General features: G+C 40.9%; 1 protein-coding gene across 1 annotated transcript in view; it reads right to left on the bottom strand.

The window, feature by feature from the left end:
- Positions 1-22500, bottom strand: part of LOC123760458 (calcium-activated chloride channel regulator 1) — a 156311-nt gene that overhangs the window by 93074 nt on the left and 40737 nt on the right. The window contains exon 5 of the mRNA XM_069338068.1: positions 8021-8129. Coding sequence (XP_069194169.1) covers positions 8021-8129 — 109 coding nt within the window. The remainder of the gene's footprint in view (positions 1-8020; positions 8130-22500) is intronic.

Below are 22500 nucleotides of genomic sequence, written 5' to 3'. Positions count from 1 at the left end.
ACTTTCAATTAAGTTTTACCAGAAATGGCTGTTGAACAAATAAATGTCGAATATTTATTGAGTAGTTTCTCATTAAACAACTCTATTTAACAAAATGACGGTAGATAGAGCGACGGTCTCGCTTCATGCAGTTCGGCATTCAATCCCCGACCGTCCAAGTGGTTGAGCACCATTCCTTACTCCCCCTCCCCCATCCCATTCAAAATCCTTATTCTAATTCCTTCCCAGTGCTATATAGTCTTAATGGCTTGCTACTTATCCTGATAACTCCTTCCTTCCTTTCTTAATATTAAAAAAAATAATAGTACTAAAAAATTTCAACATGTTCTGTTAGTAGAATTTTTCAGCAAAATATTTTTTGTAAAGTGCTGTATAAATTATTTTTTGTATAATAAAATACAGGAAAATACAGTAAATAACAATTACAAGCAAGGATTTGCAACAAATCAAATGTAAAAGGTGGGTTACGTCTAAGGGCGATCTTTGGCACCTTTGTCAATCTATGTAAATGATGATGAAACAAGTAATTTTAACAGAATAATAAATTTCTTGAACACTTTATATTACTAAAAATGCTCCTCACTACCCGTAAACTATATATACACAGAGGGAATTAAATCGGCAAATACAGTGGTCCAAGATGCTGAAAGTTAAATTCAGGATACTTGCTCTAGCTACAATAAAATTTGTAAAACGAATTTGTAAAAACCATCTAATTCATGTCCACTGACTAATGGTTGGCAACGAATAGAAAAACTTTATGGTCGTACACATTAGTAGTGGGAATGATGCCATAGTGATGATTTTTTTTATTTTAGGAACTCTCATCGCTATGGCGTCATGGTTTATCAGAGTGGAATCGGGGTCAGAGAGGGATCCATCTTCGGAGGACACGTTAATTAGGAGTGTCAGATGTAATGCACAGTGTCAAAGAATAGTTCTTGTGTTTATAGGTTTAATTTCGTAATTATGTATCATATTTCGATGAGATTTAAAGCCTTTGTATTCCAGACGCAAACGAAGAAAAGAACTAATTATCAGGTTTCAGCTCCCGTCCTCCGCTTTACTTTGTTCATGTAATTTCGTTATTATTAGCTCATTTATATTTTATATATTTATTATTAGCTCATTATTTATTAAATATTTATTATAGACATAGAAAAAAGTGTCTAATTGTTGGATTTCAGCTCTTCTTCTCTGCCTTAATTCACTCTAGTATTTTATTAACTAGTCATTGTATTTTCATGAGAATTAAAATATAGTTATTTCAGACGTAGAATGAAAAAAATAGCTAGATATGAGGTTGTAGGTCCAGTCGTCTGCCGAAACTTGCTCTTGTAATTTTGTTACTATTAGGTCAATTTTCATTAGATTTGATATATAGTTATTATATGCATAGTAAGAAGAAAAGACTTAAGTAACTGGTTTGAGCTCTAGTCCACCCTCTTAGTTCGTGCCTGTAGTTTCGTTAATATATATTCAATTTAAATAAAGTTTAAACATAGATATTTCAGAATTTTAAACCATCAATCATTTTATACAAGAAATTGTGCATGTAATTGCAAGCAAAAGCTCTCTGAGACATCTTTATGTAACAATGGGAGTTTCCGAGATATCTTTAAGCATCAAAAGTTACACTCTGAGATGCTAAGACATCACTTCATACATCTTAATTGTATTAAGATAAATCTTTTCAAAACACATCTTAACTAAGACAAACTTTAGGTAAGACATATCTCCGTAATGCAACTTGTTTATGCAGTAATTAGTTAAACTCTTATGTAGTATGAGTAAACTTACAGTACTGTCTCTATACAACTTTCTACGTTACTGTACATATCTTCCTAAGACAACTCTCTCTCACACACAACATAATCTTTCGCACAATCATCGTTCTATTGTTCAATAAGTAACTGGTCGATGGTAAACTTGCTCATGTTACACGATATGCACCATGCAGTAGGAAACTAGTCTGAGGTACCTTTTTCATAACATTTATAACGTAACTGTTATGTTCATAACATTACATTTAACATAAGGATTCTTGTCGTAACAAACTAGCACATCTTCCGTATGTAACATTACTGTTCCATGTCGTAAAGAAAATACATTATGAACATCGTTCACATCTATCATTACTTGATAGATGTGAGATGTTATATGCGTTGGTAAGATTGTACCATAACTGAGATGCTTGAAAGTTGACTGAAAGTGAACTGAAAAAGTGAAAAGTGGAGTAACGAAATATGGAGAAAAGTGGAGAAAATACGCTTAAGTGGAGTAACTAATTTGTTTTTCTGTCTTAATTTATCTCTTAGAGACCTAGGATGCCCTAAACTTGAAATACAATAAAATCTTCTCGTATCTATATACATAAACACCTAAGTAAACTAGTTGAGTTGCAAATTCGAAGAGGATGAACTGGTAAAGGTAACTATATGTAAAGCAGATAACAATATTAGTGGTAAGATGTTGAGTGAGGCGAAGTAATAACTGTTTTCAGAGTTCACGCGAGGGGCGAGCACACGAAGGTGGAGCGCGGAGGTGGTGAGGGAAGGGGGTGTAGAGGTGTGTAGAGGGTGTGAGGATGAAGGAGTGGGAGCGGGGAGTCTGGTGGAGATAATGCACTTGCACGTGGACGGAGTGCGGAAGCGAGTGGAGGAGCAGTGAGGAGTGGATGGCGGATTCTCTGAGTGGGAGAGGGGAGGGGTGTGTGTGGGTGGTGGACTCTCTGTTGCAAAGGAGTATTGTTGGAGTGAGTGAAGGGGAGAGGGGGGAGTGGAAAAGGTGGATGCAGTGGAGCATGGGTACTTACCTAATTGGACTCCCATTAGTGTGTACTTAAACTTTACTTGTATATTGCTGGCAGGTATAATATGGTTGATAATATTACATTCTGAAGTATCTCTGTTAAAACTATATTTTAATTGAATGTATATTAATGGAATTACTAGAGTGTACTAAGGGGGTGAACAAGACCTGAAACCAGGTAACTAGCTCTTTTCTCCTTACTGCATCTAAAATAACTATATTTTAATTCTCATGAAAATTTAGCCAATAATAACAAAATTTATAGTAACGACTGTTAACACGAGTTAACAGTCCCCGTGGCATAGTGGAATGATGCTCGCCTAGCGTTTCGTGAGCGCTTTGGCCTGGATTCGTAGTCTGACCAGGGAGGATTGACTGTAAACAGATCCTTAACTGTAGCCTCTGTTTACCTAACAGTAAAGTGGATACCTGGTTGTTAAATAATTTGGCGAGTCATATTCCGAGGAATATTAGGTTGAAGGACCTGCTTGAAACACTATGCGTGCTAATGGCTGTACAAGAATGTAAGAACTCTTGTATATTTAAATAAATAAATAAATAAATTGCAGGAGCAAACGAAGACGAAGGACAGAAGCTACAGCGAAACACCTTCCTCTTTCTTCTTACTACGTCTGAAATTACTTTGTTTAAATTCTCTTAAAAATACGATAGTAACGAAGTTACAAGAGCAAACTATTGCAGAGGGCAAGAGCTGAAACCCAACAACCAACCCCTGTCTTCTTAATACGCCCAAAAATCATCTGTTTTAAATCTCGAGAAAATGGAGTTGGTAGTAATGAAATTACAGGACCAAATTAAGGTGGTGGACAGGAGCTGGAACTTGGTAACTAGGTTTAGTCCCTTGACTTCATCTCGCTGGTAAATCTTTAAAATTTTATGAAACTGTGATGAATAATAACGAAAATACAGGAGTGAACTAAAACAAAAGATATCAGATCAAACCCAACAACTAGCCCCTTTCTTCTTCCTGCATCTGAAATCAACATATTTACAATTTCAAGAAATTTTTGCAAATAATAACGAAATTACACGAACGAACTAAGGCGGAGGACAGGAGCTGAACCTAGCTCTTTGTTCTTAACGTGTCTGAGAAACGATGGTTTTAAATATCTTGGAAATACGATAAATAATAAAAAAATTACTCCTCAAAACATCTAGAGCCAAGCCCAAGAACTAACGTCTGAAACTATTAATTACATCACACGCTCCGTATTAACATATTCTCTGAATATTGACCCTATACGACCCCAGTTACTTTCTAAATACTGTGACGGAATGAAGATGATTTTTCTAAAAAAAAAAAAAACGGCTATGGCATCATTCCCTCTAATCACATCATAATTGGGAATATAGAATCAAAGACCCTATAAACAGTACTGACTAGGAAGTATTACCTAGACCGCATCATGAAAATAATCTGCAGTTCTGCCCTTGAATTTTGAAAGTGACGAAGATCGGTAGACAATTACACATAATAACAACAAAAACAAGACAAATACAATTAGTAAACACTCAAGAACACGAAATAGTAATTACAAAATAAAGTACAAGCCTGTGCAGTAGCACAGAGCGTTCTTAGAATGCAAGAAAATGAGTCCAGTATCAATATTTCTCTCACCCTTTCTTAAGCTTCGAACCGATATGATTCCACCTGACCTACCGATGGCGATTTTACAACTTTTGCCTGACTGATAATGCGTAAGGCGTCCATATATGAATATACTCACGTGTGTGAGGATGCACGCTGCACCCAAAATTAAAATTTTAATAATTTTTTTTCCTATTATTTTTTAAAAAGTGTCCCAACGTCTTTCCATTTTCTGTGATGCCCCATTTGGCATCACGGCACCGCCACCCAAGTAGTAGGACCATTGTTATTTATTTAGAGGCCGCTGTGGCATAAAAACGTGTGCCCGTTCTGGTTATTTTTCCTCAGCTATATTGGTTGGTGCCTTTATAAACACTCTACGTTTATTCCAAGATGGATAGTGATCAAGAACAGAGCCAATCCATGACGAAAGCAGGGAAAGAAACACGATGAAGCAAACTCTCATTGCTCCAGCTCCACGAAGTAATAAAGTGATCGCTGTTGAACTTTGAGTATAAGAATTGGTCTCTCCAAAATGACAACAACATACATGCTGGTGACGTACATGATGAGGAGAGCAGATCTACTGGAGGCAATGTTGCAGCTCCCGGATCATCAGGTGAGGCGGCCACTCTTCCCTTCTTCACCTTGAAATGAAGAATCATCATCTGACTGAGGAGACGAGGTTCAGACTACTCCTAGTGATGCTGCTGCTGCTAGGAGAAGACCTCCTATTGAGGATAAACTCGAACGTCTGAACAGAAAATAGAACCATTCCCTAATGCACATCGAGAAAGATCTGAAGCGTCGTGTCTGCTACAAATCTGGTAAAAGGAAGAACAGCAGGTATAAGTGCAAGTGGTGTGGTGTGGCACTGTGTCCTGCACCATGCTCTGGTTTGTACCATCACAAGAGGACATACTGGGTGGATAAGCTGTAATGCTTACCTACCATCCACTCCACCTATGAAACATGGGATGAGAAACTTCAGGAAACATTTTCCTGGAGCAGGTGGAGTAGTACAACCTAATGCTCAACTCATGCTCTACAAACATCATTGGGCAGAAAGGACAGACATGTTTATTAATTTTTTATACATATGATATTGTGGTACAAACACTTATGTGAAGGAAGCAAGACAAAAACGAATGAAATAGTGTAACAAATAATGTGGGAGAACAAATAACAAGTATATATAATGAGGAAAAAACGTTTTTTTCCACGTAACAATGTAATTTATTCCTATAGTATTGGTAAAGTTGTACCTCCATTTTCCCTGACATGCATATATCCCTCTAGAGCCTTCTATTGCGAACAAATTGATACCAAAATGAGCGACGTAACACGAAAATTGCGGTGAGAAAACTGAAAAGAGTATAAATATTTTAGTGTAGGTGCGTGCTGATGGGAAACGCTTGGCTGACCTTGGGATGTGCTGGGGGCGCCTGCCAAGGCAGTGTTAATTTAAGTATGGGGGAGGGGGGGGGGGTGTAGAAATAGCCTAAGCTACTCTATCCCTTTGAGATGTATTTTATTGTCTCAGTAAACGTACTTAAACATCAATTTGAAGTGTTAAATCCAGACCAGCAAATATTCCAAATCATGTGTGTGAAAATATTACCAACAAAGAGTTAGTTTGCATTACAAGGCTACATTTATGATTCAAACAGTAGGATAAAGGGGTTTGAAAATAAAATACAGACCTTGTATGAAACATCAGTATAAATATTTTCCAAATATAGACAATAGTTATATAATATACCATAACCATTTTATGTTGATCTCTTAAAATGTAACTCGATTACTTTCATTCGTAGAATTAACTGGCGAATCAATGCCTACAATCTCATTAAACTTAACATTTCTTTTAAGTGCAATCTACCTGTCTCTCATATTCCTCTCTATCTGTACCCCACCATTTAAGTATCATACAAACATGTCACCAAGAAAGATAATGAGAATCTTGCTCTTCTCAAAGCTGTCACACTCGAAACAATTGCCTCCTCCATCGAGAATTTATGATCTCACGAGCACTGTGTCTACACCGACGGCTCAGTCCAATCTTCTACTGGACGGACTGCAGCAACATGTAGGTTTTATAAAAATAATATTTACACAAAGACGGTCAGTGTTAGGTTAATCAACTGGCTGACCTCCACACAAGCAGAACTAGCGGCATTACAACTATCTACCACCAGTACATTAAAAAACATTGGAGGAGGAACAATATTTTGTGATTCAAAATCTGCTCTTCAAAGCAATCGAAAACTTCTCCTGAAGATCGACAGTAAGAACCTCATAGTACCAATTATAAAGGACCTAATCGCTGCAAAGAGCAAAGGCTCTCGAATATCCTTTGTATGGATACCATCACAAATAAATGTAACCCATCATAATGAGACAGACATTGCAGCCAAATTAGCGTGTAACAAAGATGAAGTTGAATTAGATCTAGGTATTCTCATCTCTGCTGTCAAAACTAAATTGGTCCAAACACTCAGGTCTGAAAGGAAAGAAATTACTGACGTCCAAAGACCTGAAAGCACTAGTATAAAAAACTATGATTTGTTCAGATCTGAAACCTATATCTATGGGCAGCACAAAACGTCCACCAGACTGTGCGACATAGTGGTTGCCAGGATCAGATTGGGTTACCGTTTCCTGTGGCAGGTGGCTACAGGTGACGGATCTCCCAATCCTGAGTACTCTAGGTGCAAATTCTGTGAACAGGAACTGCAACATGATCTCCCAGACTACACCACTGAATGCCTGGTTATTAGACCTTTCAGACTAGTTGGCATGAGGTACCTGGAGCTTTGCAATTACTTTATTCACTCTCGTGTTCTTGAAGATATCCCCATTGTGTACCCAAAATTTGCCAGTGCAAGCTACTGAACATATGGCCCCGTATGACTAACTATCCTGCGAGCTGGGGATTTTAGTATCAATGCTACCTTATTAACTTTTGTGTTCATGATATCCTCATAACGAACCTAGAGTCTGCCAGTGCAGACTACTTATCACATGCCTCTGTATGATTAACCATCCTGTGTGATGGGAATTTTTTAGCATCACGTAGCTAGCTTTTTGACACACTGTATTCCCCCTTCATATAGTCTAGTGTAGCTTCTCAAATGCAGATGTACCTAATGTATTAATGAAAAAAATCCTGGCACAGTGCCGGACTCAAAAAAACTCTCTTTTATCTGAAATGTCAGGCGCAAACATGAGTGTAGAGAAGTAAATAACTCGTGCTATTATTGAATTAATTTCCTTGAAGTGTGTGTAAAAAGAGGGTAGTAGAGGAAGAGGAAAGAACATTCTCCTTACGTTATTTATCCAGTTCTGAAGTTTTTCATCGAAATACGTTAACTATTCCATAAAAGTAACCCCCACAAAAAATCAAACTGCGAGTTTTCAATTTCTGTTTTCAATATGACTGTCAGTCTCTCTCTCTCTCTCTCTCTCTCCCCCTCTCTGTCTCGTACCTCCCCCCAATAAACTTGGCGAAACTCTAACGTGAGTATTAGGCCCTTTAACGTCGTCAGAGTTAGTGTCCATAAGAGCATCATTACCGTCTTAACAGCCCCCTAGACCTACCTGCACGTTCATGACCGCTGTGTCTTCCACCAGCAGTACGAACCGCTGTGTTGGCTGGCGTATGAAGTGTATCTGAGGTGGTCTGGACGGCGCCTGCCTTGGTGTACTCCTGTGGGAAAACAGTTAAGGACGTGAATAAAACATGTTAAGATAAAGCGTAGTGTGAAACAGGAATTTGTAGTTGCTTAAAGAACCCATGAAATGACTTATTGCTCAGACATGTGTTTGGTTCTTTCTAAATTAATTTAGTAGCAAGAGGAAAATTTTTTTTATAAACTATTTTTATTTTTATTATAGTTACCAAGAGCGTTAGTAACCCTGGGTGTGAGAGTATGGGAGTGGAGCCCTGGGAGTGAGAGTATTGGAGTGGAGCTCTGGGGGTGAGAGTGGAGCCCTGGGAGTGAGAGTGGAGCCCTGGGAGTGAGTGTATGGGAGTGGAGCCCTGGGAGTGAGAGTATGGGAGTGAAGCCCTGGGAGTGAGAGTGAAGCCCTAGGAGTGAATGTATGCGAGTGGAACCTTGGGAGTGAGAGTATGGGAGTGGAGCCCTGAGAGTGAAAGTATGGGAGTGAGAGTGAAGCCCTGAGAGTGAAAGTATGGGAGTGGAGCCCTGGTAGTGAGAGTATGGGAGTGGAGCCCTGGGAGAAAGAGTTTGGGAGTGGAGCCCTGGTAGTGAGAGTATGGGAGTGGAGCCCTGGGAGTGAGAGTATGGGGGTGGAGCCCTAGGAGTGAGAGTATGGGAGGGGAGCCCTGGGAGTGAGAGTATGGGGGTGGAGCCCTGGGAGTGAGAGTATGGGGGTGGAGCCCTGGGAGTGAGAGTATGGGGGTGGAGCCCTAGGAGTGAGAGTATGGGAGGGGAGCCCTGGGAGTGAGAGTATGGGGGTGGAGCCCTGGGAGTGAGAGTATGGGGGTGGAGCCCTAGGAGTGAGAGTATGGGAGGGGAGCCCTGGGAGTGAGAGTATGAGAGTGGAGCCCTGGGAGTGAGAGTATGGGAATGGAGCCCTGGAAATGAGAGCGGTGGTGAGGAGCAGTAGGAGAGAGAGTAGGGTATTAGATCCCTGGGAGTTAGACTAGAGGTGTGAGATTGGTTGTGGAGTCCTAGGAATGAGAGTTGGGATATGGAGCCTTGGAAAAGGAATACAGGTGATGAGCCCTGGAAGTGATTGAAATGATGAGGAGCCCTGTGAGTGATATATATAAATATATATATATATATATATATATATATATATATATATATATATATATATATATATATATATATATATATTGTGACGGTAACGCGTTGGTGTTCGGCTGTTTAAGGCTAGGGGTATGGCCTCGTCACATAGTTATAAAAAAAAATAGAAAAACTGGAACTTCGTCTGTGGTAAGGTAAGGAGAAGACACACAAAACACAAGTAATCTTTAACAATGAAATTTTAATTACGTTAAATAAATCAAAACATGAAAAAATGGACAAACAAATTCTTATAATAAAATCAATCAATCAAAATAATAAGAATAATTAAATGACACAATGAAAAGTTACGGTAAGATAAAATAACAAGAAGTGCAACACAAAAGTAAATGGGAGGTGCTGGAATATTGGCTTTAAGCTATCACCTCTCTCAGTACACGCTAACGTCTAGCCGGGAGGAGTGATAACTACGAAAGCACTGAACATTCTGAGGTCTGAGGTCGTGGCGACCCCAGACATCAAGTAGTATGGGGGGGCGAGTGCAGGTGCAGCCAGACCGGCGACCAATCAGCGGGGCCGGTAGCGATCAACGAGTAGTTTGGCGGTTTGAGTCTGAACAGGTGTCTCTGGCTGCAACGTTTTGCGCTCTGGCAAGCCTTGCTGGTGTTGTTGTCGTTGTTGGACATTTCTTCCATAGTAGTTTTATATAACCACAACGACGTAATTGTGGAGGGAAGAGCAGGCTCAATCTCTTGAAGGAGATTATCGTCACAATATATATATATATATATATATATATATATATATATATGACTCGTATTCCTAGGGGCCGGGTTCGATCCCCGGTAAAGGTAGAAACAAAATGGGCAGAGTTTCTTTTACCCTGATCCCACTGTTCACCTAGCAGCAAATAGGTACCTGGGAGTTGGACAGCTGTTACAGGGTGCTTCCTGGGTTTGTGTGTATGTGTGGAAAAATATAGTTAGTAGTTAGTAACAGTTGACTGACAGTTGAGAGGCGGGCCGATAGAGCAGAGATTAACCCCCCCCCCCCCCGCAAGAACAACTAGGTGAATACACACTGGAGGGGTACCCAGCCGTTCCCTGGATAGTCTTTCTCTCCTAAAATCTCCCATTCCACCCCTTTCCCCTTTTTCACTCATCAACACTACACTCCTCTCTCCTTTTACTCCAGTTTTCCACCCATCCCCTCTTCTCTTCTTCTATCCCTTCCTCCTCCCTCGCCTCTTACTACCCATCTCCCTAATTTCCCCTTTCAACCCCCAACATTAAACAGACATACATTTACATTTATTTCTTTATATAGGGGGGAACCCGGGGTTGCCAGGGTCTATGTTTGTCTCCTACACCCCATCACCCCTCTCCCTTCTTTCCACCCTCTCTCCTCCCTCTTTCCTCCTCTACCCCCTTCTTTCCATTATTTCAGACTGCTCCTCGCTTTTAACGTAACACAAAAAAAGGCGGAAAGTAGCGAGGAAGACAGGAGGCAACAAGGAAGAGAGAGGAGCGAAGGAGGGACGTAGATAGGAAGAGAAGAAGATGGTACAGATTATAAGGAAAGTGACGAAGGGAGGGAGCATGACAGAGAAATGAGAAACAACGAGGAAGAGATGAGGGAGTTAGCGGGGAAAAAAATAAGTAATAGAGAGAGGAAGCGAGGAAGGAAGAAAGAGAGGTAGCGAGGAAGGAAGAAAGAGAGGTAGCGATGATGAGTGAGCGGTAGCTATGTGGAGAATTAGGAGGAAAGTAGGAAGTGAGCAAGGCAAGAGGATGAGAGGAATAAGAGAGACAGAAGGAGACTGTGAAGGTAGGAAGGTAGCCCTAGACGTTACCAACACTTCCTTGGTAAAGTTAGAAAGTACAAGATGAAACTCTGTACCAAAACTAATCTTCTCAACGTCCAAACCATTTAAACTTAAGGTGCTGCAAAATTCTTTAATTTGTTGTCTACAGAAGATTGTCGCATGCAAGAAGTACTATCTAAAGGCACCCTAGGAAGGTTCTGAAAGCTTTTAATTTGCTTGAGCATTCAAAAGATCATCAAATTTTATACAAAAAATCCTGACAAAATATTTAATAATATTGTCAACCCTTCAGAAATCTGTCCTCTCCTTTTACCATATAAGAGTTAAAAAGATAATAAACACGTACTGATTTTAGGGTGGATATTGTTTTACTCTTAAATAAGCAACGCTGTTCATCCGCTGGAGTTATAAAGAGCCTCACGAGCGCTGTAGTGATAGTACAGTCACAGATGCTGGGGTGATAACGTACGCTTGAGGGATAATAGACCATTAGAAGCTACAGCGAATAATACCTCAAGATTCCTACGCACGTACTCATGGACTAACAAACGCACACATGAACATATTTTAAAGGCAATTTGTCGTGCAGTTCAGTGTCATGCAGTTTTGTAATGGTCTTTGTCTGCTTTTTCTCTGCCACATGTTTAATTCGCCACAGTCTACCCAGGGGAAGAAGCTTTTACCGATGCCTTTCACACTGGATCAAGCTTTGGATGTTTTCGCTTTAGATCTGGGACCATGTCCTTGGGGCAAAATGATATGACAATAGGTCAGCCCTGTTCCTGCTTACTGGTTGCCACAGTTCCATCTCCTCCGTTTGGTAGGGGGATTATGTCACCAGAGGTTCTCTCTCTCTCTCTCTCTCTCTCTCTCTCTCTCTCTCTCTCTCTCTCTCTCTCTCTCTCTCTCTCTCTCTCTCTCTCTCTCTCTCTCTCTCTCTCTCTCTCTGTACGTCACACTCTCTCTTCACACATTTTTCACTGTTGTATACTTTTTTTTTCATTTTTTCGCCCATTTAATGCCTTCGTTTCAAATTATCTTCATCTCTCGCTGTATTTTGAAATCTTTCTTTTTTATGAAGATTTTTTTTCCCCTTTCCCTTTTCTCTTTCATTTCTCTCTCCCCTCTTCTCACTATTCTTTCTAGTTTGTATGGCCTTTATTTTCTCTTCCACTCTTTTTTATGGCCTTATTTTCTCTTCATTTCCCTACGTTTCTTAGTGGCTCCTCAGCATCACAGTGAGAGAATCTTCTGACGAGACGAATGTAGAGTGTCTCTTTCAGTAGCCGTTCTTAATTAGCGCTGAGTGTTTGGAAATTTATACTTGATCCTGGAATACGGCGGTAATTACTCGACTCGGGTGTCCTAATAAATGAAATTTTTTGTTGTATAGGTTAACTAAATATAATATAAATGGGTCAAATGTAGAGAAAATAGTAGGGCTATAGAGCTAGTAGGTAGAACATATTTTTTTGTTTCCTAATAATAATTGTATCTAAATTGTGCCGTTCCTTTTCATTCACGTGTATTATTCAACGATATTTCATTGTGTTCTTAATATTACTTTTCCTCACATAATTTTACGGAATATTTTATAAGTTAATTATAGGTGAACATCAACGTGAAATTACGTTCAACATTTGGTAGTCATGACGACTGGCCGGACACCAGTGTTACTGAGGAGTGTTCTGGGAGGCTGTGTGACTCTCCGTCAGCACTCTTATACTAGTTTGTTCTCCTTTCTGCGTATTTACATCTGTGTCTGCAGGATTAAGCTGTTAGATCTTGAACCTCGTTTTTCTAATCGTTGGTTGTCAAATGTATTGACTTCCGATCTATTTCTTCTATCTACATTTCTCTCTAACACACACACACACACAAACACACAAACACACAAACACACACACACACACACACACACACACACACACACACACACACACACACACACACACACACACAGGATTAAGCTGTCATGCAGAGTGCCCAAATGAGCCACAGAGATATTAGAAAGAACTTTTTTAGTGTCAGGGTGGTTGACAAATGGAATGCATTAGGAAGTGATGTGGTGGAGGCTGACTCCATACACAGTTTCAAATGTTGATATGATAGAGCCCAATAGGCTCAGGAATCTGTACACCTGTTGATTGACGGTTGAAACGCGGGACCAAAGAGCCAGAGCTCAACCCCCGCAAACACAACTAGGTGAGTACAACTAGGTGAAACACACACACACATAGGCTCAGGATGCAGCCCGAGGCAGCTGCCTATCTCTCAGATACCTATTTATTGCTAGGATAACAGGAGCTTCATGTGAAAGAAACTCTGCCTATTTGTTTCTACCTCGACGGGGACTCAAACTCGGGCCCTTAGAACTACGGCACATGCAACTTTTCTTATTTCATATACAACTGCAACATGTTTTCTTAGTTTTCATTGCCGTTGATTGCAGATGAGTTTCCGCAGGATCAGAACAAGCGTTTCTGCATGTCTGTGACAGTTTTCATGTGTAATTTGAGCCGTTTTAGATGTGGATTCTAGAAATAGATCGCAAACGTTCTCAAATCGATTACTGTCACACAAGCAGTAACTCTAGTCGCCAAGTCAAGTCGCCAATGTATTCCTTCCAATTTCTGCCAGTATTGTACCAAAGTCTGTCTGCAGACTTTGGAGACTTTGGACAAGGGAGCCGCTCGGCCGAGCGGACAGCACGCTGGACTTGTGATCCTTTAGTCCTGGGTTCGATCCCAGGCGGCGGCGAGAAACAATGGACAGAGTTTCTTTCACCCTACGCCCCTGTTACCTAGCAGTAAAATAGGTACCTGGGTGTTAGTCAGCTGTCACGGGCTGCTTCCTGGGGGTGGAGGCTTAGTCGAGGACCGGGCCGCGGGGACACTAAAAAGCCCCGAAATCATCTCAAGATAACCTCAAGATAAGTCAGATCGGCTGTGTGTAAGAGTGGGTCATATGGTGTTCCTGCTTTACCTAAGATCGCCTCTGCTCGAATCATTTAGGTTTGGTTCGGAAAGTAGGGGTTACAAATGAACTGAAATCTCAGTTGGGCCCAGAACCAGTGGTCGAGCATCCTCACCCCTAGACGTCAGACAGCCATGGTATTCATTGGGTCAATCACGGACCTCGTCGCTGTTGCATTACATCACAGTCAAAATATCATCAAAACTATTGAAACACATCAAAACCAGATCACGTAATCCTTAAAATATTCACGACGGATTTGACGTCAGAGCTCCTCCAGGGTCTTCCATTTTGACCAATATAATACAAATAACTTCAGATAATACCTACCATCAACCTCATTATATACATGATATTCCCTGTGAGTCCCTCATAATAGATTTGGGTGATTGTGACTCTCAAATGAGGTTTTCCGTGATTCACAAAGAGGGCCGAGTGACAGTATGACGGGGGTGCGGTGTCATAAGCGGACAAGACGGTAGTTAAAGGCCATATCAATGGAAAGCAGAGGAATTAAATATTGGGTAAAGAGGTAGATGGACGAATATATACAAGGGCAAGAGGGCAGGACGGTGAGCGAGGCAAAAATAATACAATATACTGCTAATTGTATAGACACACAATGGGACTACATTAACCACCAAGAATATTTCATACACATGGGAAGTCAATTTTGCATGTTTAATTTACATTTTTTTTAAATAATCCCTATGTGATGAATCGTAGTGATCTTCATAAATAGTGGAGCGCGAGCGGTCACAAAGATGAGTGAGACAGCTCCTGGGGTGAGTGTCCAGTAGGACACTTCCTCTCCGTCACAGCATCTTTGCTCTAAATTATTAATAATAATTATTTTATTTAATGAGCTGTACCGAAAAAAAGGGAAATTTTGTAGTGTGCGTTTGCAAGAGTTGATTACGATATGTGCCCGCACACTACCACTGTGGTCATTGGTAGCTAGATGATCGACACCTGTGACAGGTATGATGACCGACACCTGTGACAGGTGTAGATGATTGACACCTGTGACAGGTGTAGATGATCAACACCTTTGGCTGGTGTAGATAATCGACACCAGTGACAGGTGTAAATGATTGACACCTGTGACAGGTGTAGATGATCAACACCTGTGACAGGTGTAGATGATCGACACCTGTGACAGGTGTAGATGATCAACACCTGTGACAGGTAGCAGCAGCGAGGTCAGTGGTAGGAGACGGTAAACATGTATGACAGCTAATGTCACCAGGGTCATGTGTCACCAGGGTCATGTGTCACCAGGGTCATGTGTCACCAGGGTCATGTGTCACCAGGGTCATGTGTCACCAGGGTCATGTGTGTTGCTCTGGTGGTGATCGTCAGTTGTCTGAGGAATGTGCTCCTCGTCACGGTCTTCCGTCATGACATCATCTTCGGTAAAATGGTTATGGCCTCCGGTTGGTTGTGTAAAATTAACGACCCATGTCAACAAGAGCAACAGGTTATAAACTAGGCGTCATGTCCCGGTGAATAGATGCCTTTTCCCTCAGTAAGAATGTGGGGGGATGGGGGGGGGGATTTTCACTTTTTTGACTGCTGAGCTTTTGTGTGTCAATAGAACATTCTAACACTTTAAATTACTCTACATAGCCTAAAAAATATTCCGGTTTTTAAATGAAAGGAAATAACAAATCAGATACCTTTTTTAATGTGGTTAAGCGCTGACTGATGAACTCTTGAGATGTTTAATAAAAACTTTTATCCAGAATATTCAAGTCAAGGATTCTCAATGAAGTACTTGATATTTTGCCAATGTGCTCTTTCGAAACTTCTTAATTTAATTTGATAATAGCAACTGATATTTTCGTTAATGGTTACAGGGGACAACGGCGGTCTGGAGACTTCACTCTGATCCATTGTTGTAAACCAGCCACTTGCCTTGGTTTAGTCCAGAGTATCAACTCTAATCCACTGCTCGCAACGTTATGTCCCTCCTGCCTTTTAAGTTACCTTTTGTACTAATAAATATTAGGCAAGAGTTAAGGAAAGGAGAGAAGTGGATGCTTGGGCCGTGCGTAGACTAGAGATGTGCAGCTAACGTAACAGACAGTAAGGAAGGTAATAACCAGAGTGCTAAGCCAGTTTGGCAAGATAGGGTTTGAGAAAGATATGATAGCATGGAGCTGGGATATGAGGACGGAGTGTGGGAATGGTTGACAACAAGCTGAGTAACTGGTGGTCGAGCACACTGCCTGTAAGAAGCGCAGTAGTCACCTTCCCAGAGTCCATCTGGTCATCTTACCTTGAGGTTACCTTGAGTTGTGTCAAGGATCTATGTCCTGGAGGCTCGACCTCCGACTAGGCCTTCTGCCATAGACTGCCGATATGGTCAACCAAGCATTTCAACTCCGCTTCACACAGTCTAACGTAGGAATCACAGCCCGTTGGATCATTTACCCCTTGGAGGTGTTATCAAGTTTCCCCTTGAATGTCGAAAGGTGCCGGATATTACGGCCCATTTTTAGAGGGAAAGTGTTGAGAAGCCTTAGGTTCTTAATGTTAAAATAAATGGTTTCTTAGAATAATCATTGCGGCCTTATTTTTTAATGGGTTTATTTTGAGCATTCTGCAGGGCATTCTGGTAACGAAAGAAATTATTTCAGTGTGCAGATATGTAAGCCTTCCCACCAACACTTGCCAGAATTATATTGTGATATATCTCTCCAGCCAACGCTCCATTGTGTCATATTTAAGTTTTGTTGTTGTTTTGTCTTTGTTTTTCAAGTGGCGCAATAATTTAGAACTTTCATTGAATGAATTTAGGCAGTAAAGTTTATCTGAATGTTTCTCAGGTCAGAGATTTTCCTCCTCTGAATGGGGGCTCTTAATGATCAAAAATATTTCAGTCTAGATAATATTTGTGTTAAAATTTACCATATTGGTCTGTCATCTCTATTTAGAAAGATTCTTATTATTAAGGCAATAATTTTTCCTGCGGTTGTGATCGATACGTTTTCTTGTTCCTTAAAAATAATTTCTTCCGACATGATTTCTATGAGATCTTTCACCATTTTGTTTTCTTCAACAGCATGAGTTGACTGTGTTGTATATGTGGATGAATATCGTTTTGTTTTCTGTTCCCCATTGTAAGATTTGGTTTGGATCTGTTTGTTGTGTTTATTATAGTTGCGACTCTAATAAAAGTATTAGGGGCATCTGTTAAGGTTAAGAGGGTCCTTCAGATTGTGTCTTTAAATATGTTGGATATGAGTGAGAAATAATGCTTGAGTAGGTCCAGTTGTTTAACTTTGTTCATTATTACTCTTTGAGTTCTGTTTGTTCAAATTTAAATCAAATTTAAGATACCACTTCCAACTCTGCTTGTTTTCCTTTTGTTGCGAATTTCGTGAGAAATTACTCAATGGTCATATTGTTCAAAAACTTTCACGAAGTGGGAGTATATTATAGGAGACCTTTGCTTGTCTTTCATGCCATCTATTGTGAGAGGCAGTAACGTTGTGTTGTAAATCCCTGTTGGCCTGAATGATATATAATCACTCTGGCTCCATGTGGTTTCTGACACTTTTTCGAAGATTTTTATAATGTGTGATGTCTGCAAAACACTATTTTTTCCACCACTGCTTTTGTGCCCCTATGACGAGCTTCACGATCTCTTCTGTTGTGTAAAGTAATATTGAATATTGCCCCGAACACCGGGATGAACACGCAATAAATATTTGCTTCTCTTGCCCTTGATCCACACTACTGGCGGGTAGTGTGCGAGGAGATAACTCGTGGATTTTGCTATTCAAACATGACCGAAATACTGTGCAGTTGACGCTAGGATGCACAAGCCAAGTGAATCGGGAACTCGGGTATCTTGACCGATACACTTAAGGACTTAAGGTAAGCGGGGAAATAATGTATTTCCTCTAAGGACTTCTCTCTTTCTTTCGCTCTTTCATTTGTCCTCTCAAACCTAGCAAAATGAGAACCATTACGAGTTATCAATAATGCTGGAGATTATAAAACAATTTAGTGCTTGTAATCACTTCTTTATTTGACACATAAAAATGCTTCTGGTTGAATACGAGACTGCATTAATCCATGTGTAACTTGAACCCTCGGAAATCAACAATGATATTTGTGCGTTAGAGTGAGCTAATGTGTAATATGTGAGGCTGTGTTGATGAGATGAGCTCAAGATCAGCTGTGATCTAGGCACCCTTTCACACATCCTCCACGGCCACACACACTGACAAAGTGTGAGATGAACTACACACCCTCCCTCGTCGCCACCACGGCCACACACACTGACAAAGTGTGAGATGAACCACACACCCTCCCTCGTCGTCACCACGGCCACACACACACTGACAAAGTTTTTTTATTTTCTACCACAGATGTGGCCACACATTTACAATGCTAACCAGAATATATTCATTTTTTCTATCCTAATCATATTTAAAACCTGATCAACCAGGCTGTGACTCATACGTCAGGCTGCGAGCAGCCGCGTCCAACAGCCTGGCTGACCAGTCCAGTAACCAGGAGGCCTGGTCGACGACCGGGCCGCGGGGACGCTAAGCCCCGGAAGCACCTCAAGGTATCGTCAAGGTAAGGTCCTCCATGGACAGGGTTAGAGATCTGTTAAACATATAGTTCAGTGACTTACTGAACAATCAACCACAGAAAGTGATTGTTGTGCTTTTAAAAGGCTAGTCTAACCAACAAGCATAAATGTATAAATACACAGATTTACGTCTGTCCTACATAAACAGTGTTCGATGTTTCTTTTTCCATAGCGCCATTAATGTGTGTTTACAAAGGTGAAATGCTCTTCTGAATAACTTACACATGTCCTGTATACACATAATGAGCAAGTGTGTGTTGAACCAGGCAATCTCCCTCGCCGCTTCTGCAATCCTACTTCGTGATAACATTTGCCATTCTCGCCTGTATTACAACCACCTGAACTGGACGTTATAGAGCGACGGTCTCGCTTCATGCAGGTCGGTGTTCAATCCCCCGACCATCCAAGTGGTTGATCACCATTCATTCCTCCCGTTACATCCCAAATCCTTATCCTGATCCTTTCCTAGTGCTATATAGTAGTAAAGACTTCGCACTTTCTCCTGATAATTCCTTTCTCTTCACCTGCGTTACACTGTGAGTAATGGAAGCGCTTCTACTCCGGAGTTATCACATATGAGAGCTGGGACAGACTCCTGTTACACCCAGGAGTTGTGGTAACAGCTCCAGCCTTTAGTCTGGAATAATAATAATAAAAATAATAATAAATAATAATAATGACAAAAAAACTCATTATTACTTTTAAGCTTACATGACAAAAAAGATGGTAATATTTAAGTAATAATAAACAAAATTTATACTTTTTCCCTTCAAGTGTTTACAAGTTTCATATCATAAACTTGTAAACATTTGAAGGTAAAAAAGTATAAATTTTGTTTATTACCTATATATAAAAAAATTTTTGTCATGTAAGCTTAAAGGTAATAATGAATTTTTTTGTCATTATTATTATTTTATTTACAAAGTGCCAAATCATATATAGTCGTAATGACTTGGTGCTTTGTCCTGATAGTTCCCTTCCCCTTTATATAATAAGTGTCAGGTGCAATCTATGTCCAAAATTAATACACCAAAATAAGTATTTATTAAAGTATCCCATAAACAGGTAACCTGAACTACATCAACATCTTCAAAACTAATTAAATTAACTCCGCTTATAAATGATTCACCATTCGATCGCATCCCCCACAAGCTCTTCTTAGTATGTACTTAATAACTTAGTGTTGACGAGGGATCCCAGTCTGGTAACTACTTGTTCTCTTACCGTACATTTGACCAGCGTTGGGCTGTGTGGTGTTGCACGAGCAGGGTGCTCCTGTACCGACTGCTATCAGATCCTTTTGCTTTTTATTTTAACTTTACCTTTGCTAAAGAGCGTTGTTTGCAATGAGTGTATGCAAAAGCTTGCGTACAATAGACACGTTACTAAACATCAGAGTAAAAGCGCATAAACTCTTATTCAAACCAGTTCATTCTAGTATTACATGCAGTAAAAAAAGGCGAGCAGTGAGGATCTTCCAATATACATACAAAAGTATAAGTCATACTCAAGCTTCCACATCGAGTACAACAAACATGAGCAAACAATCCAATCATTCAGGGTTTCTCTGTGAGTAATATGCAAGGACATGAGTCAGAACTGCTCCTAAAAGGGTTGGCTTAAAAACTGTTCATAACGTACGCGTTCATACAGCCCTCTGACTCGAGTGTGTGTGTGTGTGTGTACTCACCTAGTTGTGATTGCGGGGGTTGAGCTCTGGCTCTTTGGTCCCGCCTCTCAACCGTCAATCAACAGGTGTACAGATTCCTGAGCCTATCGGGCTCTATCATATCTACACTTGAAACTGTGTATGGAGTCAGCCTCCACCACATCACTTCCTAATGCATTCCATTTGTCAACCACTCTGACACTAAAAAAGTTCTTTCTAATATCTCTGTGGCTCATTTGGGCACTCAGTTTCCACCTGTGTCCCCTTGTGCGTGTTCCCCTTGTGTTAAATAGACTGTCTTTATCAACCCTATCAATTCCTATCAGAATCTTGAATGTGGTGATCATATCCCCCTTAACTCTTCTGCCTTCCAGCGAAGTGAGGTTTAATTCCCGTAGTCTCTCCTCGTAGCTCATACCTCTCAGCTCAGGTACTAGTCAGGTGGCAAACCTTTGAACCTTTTCCAGTTTAGTCTTATCCTTGACTAGATATGGACTCCATGCTGGGGCTGCATACTCCAGGATTGGCCTGACATATGTGGTATACAAAGTTCTGAATGATTCTTTACACAAGTTTCTGAATGCCGTTCGTATGTTGGCCAGCCTGGCATATGCCGCTGATGTTATCCGCTTGATATGTGCTGCAGGAGACAGGTCTGGCGTGATATCAACCCCCAAGTCTTTTTCCTTCTCTGACTCCTGAAGAATTTCCTCTCCCAGATGATACCTTGTATCTGGCCTCCTGCTCCCTACACCTATCTTCATTACATTACATTTGGTTGGGTTAAACTCTAACAACCATTTGTTCGACCATTCCTTCAGCTTGTCTAGGTCTTCTTGAAGCCTCAAACAGTCCTCTTCTGTTTTAATCCTTCTCATAATTTTAGCATCGTCCGCAAACATTGAGAGAAATGAATCGATACCCTCTGGGAGATCATTTACATATATCAGAAACAAGATAGGACTGAGTACAGAGCCCTGTGGGACTCCACTGGTGACTTCACGCCAATCGGAGGTCTCACCCCTCACCGTAACTCTCTGCTTCCTATTGCTTAGATACTCCCTTATCCTCTGGAGCACCTTACCAGCTACACCTGCCTGTCTCTCCAGCTTATGTACCAGCCTCTTATGCGGTACTGTGTCAAAGGCTTTCCGACAATCCAAGAAAATGCAGTCCGCCCAGCCCTCTCTTTCTTGCTTAATCTTTGTCACCTGATCGTAGAATTCTATCAAGCCTGTAAGGCAAGATTTACCCTCCCTGAACCCATGTTGGCGATTTGTCACGAAGTCCCTTCTCTCCAGATGTGTAACCAGGTCTTTTCTCACGATCTTCTCCATCACTTTGCATGGTATACAAGTCAAGGACACTGGCCTGTAGTTCAGTGCCTCTTGCCTGTCGCCCTTTTTGTATATTGGGACCACATTCGCCGTCTTCCATATTTCTGGTAGGTCTCCCGTCTCCGATGACTTACTATACACCATTGAGAGTGGCAAGCAAAGTGCCTCTGCACACTCTTTCAGTATCCATGGTGAAATCCCATCTGGACCAACAGCCTTTCTAACATCCAGATCCAGCAGGTGTCTCTTGACCTCCTCTCTCGTAATTTCGAACTCTTCCAAGGCCGCCTGGTTTACCTCCCTTTCTCCTAGCACAGTGACCTCACCTTGTTTTATTGTGAAGACCTCCTGGAACCTCTTGTTGAGTTCTTCACACACCTCTCTGTCATTCTCTGTATACCTGTCCTCGCCTGTTCGAAGTTTCAATACCTGTTCTTTCACTGTTGTTTTCCTTCTGATGAGACTGTGGAGTAGCTTTGGTTCGGTCTTGGCTTTGTTTGTTATATCATTTTCAAAACTTTTCTCTGCTTCTCTTCTCACCCTGACGTACTCATTCCTGGTTCTCTGGTATCTCTCTCTGCTTTCTGGTGTTCTGTTATTCCGGAAGTTCCTTCATGCCCTTTTGTTCAGTTTCTTCGCTTCCATACATGCCCTTTTGTTCAGTTTCTTCGCTTCCATACATGCCCTATTATACCATGGATTCTTCTGTTGCTTCTCGGATTTTTCCCTTTGCGCCGGGATGAACCTGTTTACTGCCTCTTGACACTTTTGGGTAACATAGTCCATCATACCCTGTACAGACTTATCTCTGAGGTCTGTGTTCCAAGGTATTTCACTTAGGAAACTTCTCATCTGTTCATAATTTCCCTTTCGGTATGCCAGC

This window comes from Procambarus clarkii, chromosome 39, assembly GCF_040958095.1.
Source record: "Procambarus clarkii isolate CNS0578487 chromosome 39, FALCON_Pclarkii_2.0, whole genome shotgun sequence".
In the NCBI taxonomy this organism is placed as follows: domain Eukaryota; kingdom Metazoa; phylum Arthropoda; class Malacostraca; order Decapoda; family Cambaridae; genus Procambarus; species Procambarus clarkii.
This window is presented reverse-complemented; position numbering and strand designations above follow the sequence as displayed.